The sequence below is a fragment of the Aptenodytes patagonicus genome, chromosome 3 (genome assembly GCF_965638725.1).
Source record: "Aptenodytes patagonicus chromosome 3, bAptPat1.pri.cur, whole genome shotgun sequence".
Classification (NCBI taxonomy): domain Eukaryota; kingdom Metazoa; phylum Chordata; class Aves; order Sphenisciformes; family Spheniscidae; genus Aptenodytes; species Aptenodytes patagonicus.
The window spans coordinates 75,148,771-75,160,979 of NC_134951.1; the positions used below are offsets into that span (position 1 = coordinate 75,148,771).

General features: G+C 44.2%; 1 protein-coding gene across 1 annotated transcript in view; it reads right to left on the reverse strand.

Annotated features, from left to right (window-relative positions):
• The window catches only part of PPP1R14C (protein phosphatase 1 regulatory inhibitor subunit 14C), a 55,720-nt gene that overhangs the window by 11,651 nt on the left and 31,860 nt on the right, over positions 1-12,209 (reverse strand). Inside the window, exon 2 of the mRNA XM_076333859.1 lies at positions 879-962. Within this exon, the coding sequence (XP_076189974.1) occupies positions 879-962 (84 nt within the window). The remainder of the gene's footprint in view (positions 1-878; positions 963-12,209) is intronic.

The following is a 12,209-nucleotide window of genomic DNA, read 5'->3' on the forward strand; positions in this document are numbered from 1 at the left end:
CAATAGGCACTGCCATCAGATGTGGTGCATCTAAGCACTGGTTAGTCACCTCCCAGAAGTGAGCTGAGGGCAAACCACTGCTCTGGGACAGGTTTCCTTCCTTTAGTGCATCTGAAAAGATTATGAACAGAGACCCTCATATTGATTTTATATCTTGATTTAGATATATGTATCTCTACTAAGACAGTGATGTTTCTTTTCTTCTCCCCCTCATTCTTCCATTCATTAACTTTTACCTCAAGCAGGATTCAGAGAATTAGAGAGCTGGTTTGAATTATATAATTTCAGCAGACAGCTTCTGAATTTCCCTACTAATTCCTGTTGCTGACCATCTTATCCTTTCCTCAAGCTTTTAGACAAGTTACTCCAAGATAACTCGATGGTAACTTGATGGGTTCCAATTTCTAGGTAGTATAGACAGAGGAACAAAGTTTCCAGTATCCTAAGGACAAGGGAGGATTTCTGGTCTGTATATGCATGCATGTATATTGCTGCTGCAGTCAATCACAGAAACTATCCAGTCATCATAACTGACTCTCAGCCACATAATTTTTCTACGTGACTGTTCTTTATTTTCTTATGTTTTCTGTTCTTTATTTTATATACTTGTAAAAATAAGAATGAGTCTAATCTGCTTCAGCATATCTCCCTATATTACTGGATTCTTTGAACTTTTATTTACTCCTGTTATCACCTACCTTCCAGAAATTTTTTATCCTAAAGGATTTTGATTACTTTTGTACAGTCCAGTAGATTATGCTAAACTCAGACCTAGGAACCTCTCAGTTCTCATTCTACGCTTACAGTGGATTCAAAGATATGGACCCAGATGCATTAATTCAGCTACATTCTGATTGAAAATTAGAAAATAATACTACCTGTAATTTGAGAGCTCTCTCCTCTTCATTGGCTGCATCAAGAAGGTCATCAATGTCAATTTCTACATCTGGCATCTCTTCTTCCTGAAAAGCAAAAAATTCCCACTTAGTCCATAGAGATATCCTTCAACTAACCTCAAAAGCAGTCTAGTGATAGCACACATAACCCCATCTGCCTGGAGCCAGGCAAGAAGGAAGTCAGTAAGGGACGGTGGCTTGATTCCTTGCTCCCAGGCCAGCAGAAGGCCAAGCCCCAGCCACACCAGAGGTGACAGCTCCTAAGCAACCATTCCCTCACAGCCGGGACCTGTGTTACTAACCCATCCCCAGCAGCAAAAGTGATGTTATTCTCACAGTACGGGACAAGAAGATGAAGAGGTCAGGGCAGGGAAAGTAGGTGAGAGCTGCAGCAAGCCACAAAATTGCTTTGAAAACATTCTTGATTGGACTGCTTATTTTGTTACACTGTGGAAGATCTCCCTTGCTCAAAGGTGGCTTACAAAGATGACATACATGCCCCATCAGAAGAGCTCAGATTTCCAGTGCCTGCAGTGAAGCACAAAGTTTAAGGCATGGAGTATTTTAAGGAATTTTTTTTAAACCTCCACCACCCATACACTTCTCTCTTTGCATCAGACACGTTGATCCCTGAGTCAAAGCAGCAGTCCACACATTTTGAAAGACCCCTGAGCTCTAGAATCCCAATGAGAATTCATCGTCCACAGATACCACTGTTTATCGCATTTACAATTATGCAAAAAAATATTCTGCTGGCCTTTTTGACTTTTCTCATCATAAAAGGCACTTCAAAATGGTAAAGCAGCACCTCACTGCACATACAAGACACTCTGGTCTCAGGCTCTCCCCCACACCAAGTCCCACCCTCACAGTGGCCACGGTACCACAGACACATGGCTCCTCCGTTGCCCCTGCTCCAACCAAGGCAATGCATGGGCACTGCAAGCGTCCTCTCCCACAGGTACACTGCCATTGATCAGCTCACTGGCACTGCATCACCTTGGCACCTCCTGAATGAAAGCAGGGACCTAAAAGGGTCTAAAGGAGAGGGTGGATATGAGAGTCAGGAGGAAGCAACAAGACCACTATCCCCAGCAGCAGCTGTCTTTTGTACCCCACCAACACTCTTCAAGATCCTTTAACGAAGCATTTTGACAAAAACGTGGTGGTTCCAGCAATTTGCAAAAGTTTCAACAATTGTGAAATAATTTAACAGCTCCAATAGCAACTGCCACAGGTAACACCAAAATTACTCTTCTACTGGATAAAAGAAGAGTCCAAACATTAGCAAGGAAGATAACAAATTAGCCCGAGTTAATCTAATGAAAGTTTGGTACCAAAGTGCCAAACAACTACCTATATCAGAAGCTCCAGCTAAAATGCCAACTGCTCAACATTTATTTGGGTGTGAGGAGGAAGGACAGAAGTAGGATGATTAAATTCCCCATTCCCCATCTCTGAAGGAAAGCGTGCAGGAATACGATAGCGCAGCCGTGCAGGCTGTTAGACCCAATGAATAAAAATACACAAAGCACATCCTTTGCCCAATTAGCAGGTTCACTCTTTCAGCATGCATTTGGGTCAGAAAGAAGTGTGGGTATTGCTGAGTTGAATCACAAAAGTACTACTTACTGTAACACAATCTGGCAATAAGGGAGTTTCTAACCTCATGCTATAGACTCATTAGCAATTTAAACAATGGGGGGGAAAGGAGAGAAAAAGATTTCCACAGACTATATTCAGTAAAAGCGATCAGAATTGGAAGGGATAGAGATTAATTCATAACAGTGGTACGCCTACTTAGTAACTTACTATCCCAACCCTATACTAATTCACATATCACACTAAGAACAAGAAATTCACCAAATAGATAAAACGTTCAGTAGCTTTACTGTCTGAGCAGCTCATGATAAATACTGTTAAGACAAGGTGCCTGGAGTTATCATTAATACTGCAGGATTATCAAAATACACATCTATGGAACTGCGTAAATGCCAGTTGTGCCTCCATCTGCACTCAGAAGTGCTGTTCAGCACATTGTATCAGAAAAAATATTCACATTTTGAACTCTTGCCTGTCAGCGTGGCATTCTGGCCAACTGAAATGATACTGAAAGGCGACAGTGAGGGGGAATTCCCTAGAAGGTATATAATGCTTTTTTGTAATCACACTTCATTGAAGCTGAGCGCTCGTGAAAGGTTAGTTTTACTCTGATTGGTACCAGTCATGTGGGAGAAATCCTTGCTTCTGTCCCTCTTCACTCTTACCTTCTTCAAATCAACTTTCTCCTACATCTTCGAGGTTCACACTGCCATCAGTCCAGAGGGAAACTGTACCAGTAATTCACTGAAGCTTTGGTATAAGAGGTAACACAGCTCCTCTACATCAATGAAAGCCGTAACAAAAAAATAACTTAAGAATACTTCAGAAACAAGGGACTATAATTGTGTCTAACAAACAGACATTCAATTAAGTTACATTTTCTGTAAAAGATCACACGTATCTTCATCACTTCACAGCAGATTTGAACTCTGATACACAACACAAATGGAGGGGGAAGCCCCAAAAGGTAACTCGTGCTCTTATTTTTGGCTGAATAAACAAACATAATCAAAGCACTTTTTCCCCCCTCTGAACTACTGTGCCTGCATGATCTCAAGAGTTTTATGTTAGGCATGAAAAACACATGCTTAGGTCAGGAGCATGACCACTTCACAACAGCTGTAATGACTGTTTCTTCCTTCCCTCTGTCATGTCTTCTGTTTGCCTGATTTTATTGGTGAGATAAGTGTGGTTGATCCTACTACAATTAAGCAGCTAGATCCAGATTAGGCTGGGGCAAGCCTGAAAGCGGCTGTGCATAGCTGAAGGGTGGTATTTCAAGGGTCTTGTTAGCACCGTGACACTGTGCAAGAAAACCAAAGCACTGCCACATTCTGCTCCAATGAGAGGGAGACAAGGTGTTGCAAATAGATATTGGGGAGAAAAAGAAACCACAAGAAGCATGCTGACAGGGAGCAGCCTCCAGAAAAGCTAAAACAGAAGATGTGTGGGGTTGCGAGTGCAAACACCCATCAATGGACACAGTTGGGGGAGGGGAGGATGGACACTCTCCTTTGAAGCACCCTCTCCAGTTTGCATTAACAATGTAGGCAGGACATGAGCTGATTTCTGCTTGAGTATTCAAAAGTCAAAAAATATCACCAAAGTTAGCTTCCGTGCTATTTAATGCAACTTAAATTCAACCTTGCAGTGGAAGACAGCCCCATGGTTATTTAGGTTGCATGAATTCTTTGCAGGCTACTGGCAAAAGACTTTGGGGCACTGACATGCATTAAGTAGTAAATAGCTGTAGCAGTTTAAGACATTACAACCTCTCCAACTGCAGCCTCTGGCAGAGGTGATCACTGCCCCAGCAGTGAATGGAACAGAAACAGGTGAGCATCCCTTAGTGAGACCAGGGAAAAGGTTAACAGCCTCTGAAACCACTTCCCACAGCAGCTTAAGCCAAAGGGCTGGATTTTGCAGGGGCAGCTGAAGAACACTTGCACACTCTAGTCTGCTGACCCCGAGGACAGCACCTCCAGCACAGCAAGAGCAGGTCTGACATAGTTACAAGTATTTACTAATTAAACATTTATCTGAGGCTTTAAAATTTAAAGGACGATAGTGGGAAGTTTATCCAGAGGGCAACTATGAACCCAACTCCCAAATTAGCCTGCTATCCCTCATCCTCACTGCCCATTCACTGTGCACCATCTCATTCGCAGTGCTGGGAAATAACGAAATAGGTTTGTTTGGTTTTTACTTTAGATTTTAAGCTTGGGAGAGAAAGGAGAAGTTAAGTACAGCAAGAAAAGTTAAAGCCATCATTCGTATAGCGAGTTTGGAAGCAACCTGAAAGGACAGCAAGAGAAAGATGAAGGAAAAGGAGGGAAAGACGACCATACAATTCAGATCTATGAAAGTTTCATACCATATGAATCAGCGATTTCTCTCAAAGTCCTGGAAGATGGCCAATGTAAGTGACCAAAACCAAACTAGAAAATAGGACCAGTTCTTCTGGAAGTATCCATTTAATATATGAAAAGATTTATTTATTTATTTTTAAAAAGAGACATCTGCTGGACATCTAATACAGTCAGCTCTAAACAAGTTCATCTGCAGATATGGACGGCACTGCCCCAATGCAAGACAATGGTTTAAGTTTTAGGATGATAAATAAAAGTACCATAAATTACTAGGACTATAAGTCGTTCGTTGCATATGTAACCTGGTGGGATTATGAATGGATTGCACTTAGTACAGATAGAAGAACACCACCAAATAGTCATTTGTATGAAACACAAAGGAAAAAACCCCCTGTGTGTTCCTCGTTTCAAATCATTCAGTTGTTTTGGGGGACTTATGGGTCAGGGCAAAAGTAGATAAAAGTGAAAATAAGAAGGATAGTTTAAGTAATCAAAAATTATGAATCCATAATCAAAAGACAGCTCTTTTCAACTTAAAGCTAATCCTAATTAAGTGGAGAGTCAAAATACCACAGCTAAAATAAAGCTGTTTGCAACACAAAAAGGCTGCTAGTGTCTATTGATCGGTATAAAGAAGAGAAGATTAGGAAAGGTTGTTAAAGATGTTTAGAGACAACAAAAAATGTTTTCACAAATATATTAATGACAAAAAGAGAGCCAAGGAGAATCTCCATCCTTTATTGGATGCGGGGGGGAACACTGTCACCGAGGATAAGGAAAAGGCTGAGGTACTGAATGCCTTCTTTGCCTCAGTCTTTAACAGTCAGATCAGTTATCCTCAGGGTACTCAGCCCCCTGAGCTGGAAGACAGGGACAACGAGCAGGATAAACCCCCCATAATCCAAGAGGAAGCAGTTAACCTGCTATGCCACCTGGACACTCACAAGTCTATGGGGCCAGATGGGATCCACCCGAGGGTGCTGAGGGAGCTGGCGGAGGAGCTCGCCAAGCCACTCTCCATCATTTATCAGCAGTCCTGGTTAATGGGGGAGGTCCCGGACGACTGGAGGCTTGCCAATGTGACGCCCATCTACAAGAAGGGCCGGAAGGAGGATCCGGGGAACTACAGGCCTGTCAGCCTGACCTCGGTGCCGGGGAAGATTATGGAGCAGTTCATCTTGAGGGCGCTCACAAGGCATGTGCGGGACAACCAGGGGATCCGGCCCAGCCAGCACGGGTTCATGAGAGGCAGGTCCTGTTTGACCAACCTGATCTCCTTCTATGACCAGGTGACCCGCCTAGTGGATGAGGGAAAGGCTGTGGATGTGGTCTACCTGGACTTCAGTAAGGCCTTTGACACCGTCTCCCACAGCATTCTCCTAGAGAAGCTGGCGGCTCACGGCTTAGACAGGTGGACTCTGCACTGGGTCAAAAACTGGCTGGACGGCCGGGCCCAGAGAGTTGTGGTGAATGGAGTCAAATCCAGTTGGCAGCCGGTCACGAGCGGTGTTCCCCAGGGCTCAGTATTCGGGCCGGTCTTGTTCAATGTCTTTATCAATGATCTGGATGAGGGGATCGAGTGCACCCTCAGTAAGTTTGCAGATGACACCAAGTTGGGCGGGAGTGTTGATCTGCTCGAGGGTAGGAAGGCTCTGCAGAGGGACCTGGACAGGCTGGATCGATGGGCCCAGGCCAACTGGATGAGATTCAACAAGGCCAAGTGCCGGGTCCTGCACTTCGGCCACAACAACCCCAAGCAGCGCTACAGGCTTGGGGAAGAGTGGCTGGAAAGCTGCCTGTCGGAAAAGGACCTGGGGGTGCTGGTTGACAGCCGGCTGAACATGAGCCGGCAGTGTGCCCAGGCGGCCAAGAAGGCCAATGGCATCCTGGCCTGTATCAGAAATGGTGTGGCCAGCAGGAGTAGGGAAGTGATCGTGCCCCTCTACTCGGCACTGGTGAGGCCGCACCTCGAATACTGTGTCCAGTTTTGGGCCCCTCACTACAAGAAGGACGTCGAGGTGCTGGAGCATGTCCAGAGAAGGGCAACGAGGCTGGTGAAGGGTCTGGAGAACAAGCCTTCCGAGGAGCAGCTGAAGGGAACTGGGGTTGTTTAGCCTGGAGAAAAGGAGGCTGAGGGGAGACCTCATCGCTCTCTACAACTACCTGAAAGGAGGTTGTAGCGAGGTGGATGTTGGTCTCTTCTCCCAAGTAACAAGCGATAGGACAAGAGGAAATGGCCTCAGGTTGCACCAGGGGAGGTTTAGCTTGGACATGAGGAAAAAAAGTTTCTTTACTGAAAGAGTTGTTAAACATTGGAACAGGCTGCCCAGGGAAGTGGTTGAGTCACCATCCCTGGAAGTACTTAAACGTGTAGATGAGGCGCTTAGGGACATGGTTTAGTGGGCATGGTGGTGTTGGGTTGACGGTTGGACTTGATGATCTTAGAGGTCTTTTCCAACCTTAATGATTCTATGATTCTATAGCAAGAAGAGACTCAGAAGTGCCAGGGTTGGGGACACTTGCAGTAGGAACAAGAATCCTCAGTGGTACAACCCAATTACTAAATGACCATATGTTTTGTCCAATCCTAAAATATTAACAGCAGTAATGTCATATCAGCCATGATGATCTAATGTTAGACACGCAAAAAAAATTCTCCCCTTTCTGTTGGTCCAGATGAAGTGGTTCATGCAACAGTGAATATTAGTTCGCACAGTTGATTATCAGTGAACACATTTAGGATGCTCCTCCCAGTATGATACAATCCTGGTCATGCAGTTACATACTATTTTCTCCCCCATCAGACACTTATCTCATTAGCAACCAGTCAGTTGAATGTGAAATCTCAAAGGCACCACAGCATGTGAGGCCCCACACCCCTGAGCACATGCCATCCTATCTTGGCTCCAACCAAGACTTAGAAAGTCTGTGTTGCACCCAGGCTGTTCTAACCAGAGCAGCAGCCTCTTCCACCAACACCAGGTCTACCTTTCTTCATCACTTGTTTATTAAATAAAAGTGCAGAGACATTAAAGGCAAAGTTACCAGATTTGTCCACTCATTTTGAGTCAATGATCCTACTGTTTCTGAATAATTGTAATTTATCTGTGGCATTGTAGCTATTTACAGAAACCTCCTGTGCTGAGCCTGTCTTCAAGCCTGACCTCATGTAGATCCAGTTAAATACCCAGAAAGGGAGGGACACTAAGTGTCCACCCGTCAACAGAATGGCTTATGCAAGTTGCCCAGTATCTCACAGGAACACCAACTGCATCTATATCTACATAACATGGTATGAATAGCTAGATAAAAGTAAAGGACACTGTTTTATCTATATGGTCTAGATCTGATCTACCCTCACCACTGGAGCTAGTAGGGGACTGTGCCCATAGCCTTGCAGACACACCACTAGAGGGAGGTAACACTTTACAAACACAGCAAAGGCCCCTGAGGTTGCTGGTAGAGCATGGAAAAGCCTTCGAGACCTAGATTAAGTTCTCAAGTCTGGAGAACAGCAGTCTAACTTTTGTCCTCAAGTAACCATTTCCCTCCGCTCCTGTTCTTAAAAATTTAGTCCTCAGCTTTTACTCACAGCTTGGTTACTGCAAAATCCTACCTCGTCTGCTCCTACTTTTTGGGGTATTGCTTCTACTTCCTTCCTATGTACCCTTTCTCCTCAGCTGAGGGCCAGAGGAAGGACCACTGCAAGTAGGGAAAGGAGCGAGACTCAGCTCCCAGGCACCATGACCAGGGCTCCCTACCAAGACAAACTGCAAGAGCCCAGCCCTTCCTGGTTCCCTATAGAGGAAGCTTGTTCACATAAGACAATCTTTGAGCTTATTGCCAAACTTTAACAAGTTTGGGCACATGACAAGGACAAGTGAAAGAGGGGAGATGCTTGATTAAACTGAGAACAATTTCATGAACTGGCCACAGGCATCTCCAACAAAGCAAGTCTGCTCCCTCCTAAATTTCCAAGATCAGATATACCAGAGTTTCAACTAAGCTGTTGAAAGTTCTCATATAATGTGGAAAAACACTTTCCCCCCCCGATTTTAATCTCAACATCAGAAATAACTGAACTCTTACCTAAAAATCTTTCCAAGATATTCCAGCTGAGGGAGGCACCTACTGCAAATCTCTTCAGCTCAGATTATTTCAATGTGGACAAGTTTAACGTTTTAAAAGTGCTTCCCAGTTGTTAAAATCAAGGGTAATGCCAAGAACAATGCTTATGGGCCTCTGCATGGAGGAATACACACCTTGCTGTAAAGCAGAGGGGGACCTTACCTAGGAATCATCAGTGCCTGGCAATAAAGAGGATGTAACAAAGCTGTGGGGAAAGGATATTAAGCTAGATGAGAAAGATGAACAGACAGTCACACGCACACACACACAATGATAGTGTCTACACAGGCAGGTACAGCTGGACCTTAGCTTGCTCAGCCAGTGTGCACAAACTGCATGGTCCAGAAGCTATAGCTGCATTAGTGCAGCTTTCAGACCAAGACAATAAACCTTGTTGGCAGAGCATTTACATTCAGGTGCCATAGTTTATTAACACAGCAAACAAGTTTCCAGACCAAAGCTTACTCACATCCACCTAGCTCAGAGAAGAAAGAGCTAGCTAAAGCCTGTCTGCATCTGCCAATTCACCTTATGTTGGTTAGTAGATAGATGGGCCAATAGCCTGAAGCTTAGATCAGGAAAAGCACATCTTACTCCCAAGGAAATCCCAAAGAGGAGACCTATTGGAGATTGACGTCTGAACCCAGGGAACAGGGAGCACTCTCAAGCTCCCAGGTCTAAAGCATAACCTAACACCATCCCAGATCCATGTCAGTATGCAACTTAGGGGTGTGTTGCCCCCAACCAGAGACACACTATGAGAAAGTGCACAGGATTACATGTTAAAAACGATACCACCATGCTCCTTGGACAATTGGAAGAGCATGCCCATCCCGCCATCTAGCCAGCCTTCACTGAGACAGCGTGGTTAGGAATTCTTCCTTCTCCTTCCTCCCCTTATCCCAGCACAAGCAAACACACCCACTTCAAAATACAGAGACAGATTTGCAGAAATAACCTTATTTAAATTAAGTCAGTAAAGTCTGGAAGGACAACACTGACTGGGTGGAGGATATGACAGTGACTAGATCCCTTTGCACTTTCCAGGCTAGTACTTTCTGTATAAGTCATACCTTCAACCTATCAGTATGTCTATACACACCACTTTAAGCAGCTGAACAAGTGACTCATGAAAACATGAGTCCTGTGAGCTGAAGCTTCAAAGAGAAGGGAGCTCACTCTTGACCTCCAATGAGCAAGGAAAAAAAAAAAAGACTACTGAAGCTCCCTCTTTAGCTTTAGATCAACAGCTCCTTCATTATTCCGGTGAAGGACTACATAGCTTTCACAGTATTGTCAACTGCAAATATTTGAAAAAAGCACACAGGGCTGCAAAACCATACTGTCACAAGGTGACAGTAACCTGTAGGTCTAACACACTCATCTAGATGAACAAACTAGAGTATGCTCTCCAATAGACAGCAGTATGGAATCAAAGGGAAAATGAGACTGGGGTGAGAAGGGCTTTTACTGACATTTCATATAAGCCATTTGCAAGCGTTTTGGTGAAAGATACGGTTCCTTTTTATAGGCTTGGTAAGATGTCCTAAAGTTAAACCTAGTTAAAAAAACCACTAGCCCATGGTACATCTGAAGCAAATGGTTTCCTTGGCCAAAACACAAAAACCAGACAGAGGAGAGGGATCCTGTGAGAATGTCTCCTTAATGGCTGGGACTCTTATGAGTTTTGAATAATCAGGATCACTGATTCCCTTCTGAAGGCTATGAAAGGGGGTAAAGTTAGCCGAGAGACACAGAGGAAGAAACACAGAGCTGAAGTATAAAGGGCAGCCTCTAAGTAGCTTGGCCTCCTCCATACCCACCACTATCCCCATTATCATTTCCTATTATACAGGTAGTAGACCAGTTTGAGCGATATGTCCCTTACAGGCAAGACAGGGACCCAAAGTTTGGATTTAACCAGCCTCCACAATGACAAGTTTAGAGATTTTTTTAAATTTAAAGGGATGCAGTCAAACAATAGGGACATGCTCCCTCTGTGAGTTACATTATCTGACAACATAACTTGTCAACCAGTACTCTCTTGCAAGCTGCCTGGAAAGCATAAATCATGAGGGTCACAGGCTTGGAGGTTTGGTTTTGGGTGGTGGGAGGGAGGAATTCAGGACAGAATGATGTCAAGCAGGACAATCCCTGTCTAAGGATATCACCCTAGGCAAACTGAGACACTAATCCTGTATATTAGTGTTACTTATCAATAGCCAAGAACAGCTCAGACTTCCTTACTTAGAAACAATTATAAAGAAAAAACATGGTGCAAAACAAATTTAAAACAACTTCTTGAAATCACTTAAGTATAAGGGCATCTTAATGTCCATGTATGTGCCAGGAGTTAGGTTCAGCTGTAGCTTCAGAATTCAAATGGAAATGAAAAATATACTAACAGGACAATGACTATACAGCACACAGAAAACACTTAAAATTCTAGTTATGAACCTCATTAAAGCAATTAACAACAACTGATATTTTCAATAAGCAAGGGAGGAGCACCCACTCAAGCCAAGTTCTTCCATCTCATTATCCAAGCTGGCTCTTTCTCTTCCTTCAGTCACTGTAAACCATTGTTTTCTGTTTCAAGCTGGCACTGCCACAGATCGGCCTCTCCTCTTGGCTCTCAAGCAACTGCAGAGCAGATGAAGTGGACAGATGCTATTCCAATTACAGGTTCCATTCAAAGAGTCAGCCCCTCTAAAGCAGCACCACACAGCCCGCATTTTTATTATAAAATAGTGCTCAAGTACACCAAAATAGCAACAGCACAATCCTGGCACCTCAGTGACACTAAAAGAAGCAACTCTGTTGTGCCCTTACTTCAGCTGGGTGCCCCTGTCAACGTGGAGGGATCAGGGTTACGGGCAGAGATAAGAACATCATCCCTCAATGCAATTACTATGAAAGCTCCCTTTATGGGCAAGCCTTTCTGAAAGAGGATAGGGAAAGGACCTCCACATCCAGAGCAAGGGTCCCCACCCAGCTTCCCTGAATATCTTCAGCCTCCCCCAGAACACAAGCCTGCCTGCATTGACACTCAACAGAGGCAGCTGCTGTCTTTGCAGATGCCATTGCAGTTTTGCCTTTCCTTCAATTAGGGCTAGAGGGTAGAAAGACAATGGCAACACCATGATTTCCTCTGGACAAACTCCTTACAGCTACAGGCTACACAAATGCTAAATTTAAGTCAGCTGCTTAGGTC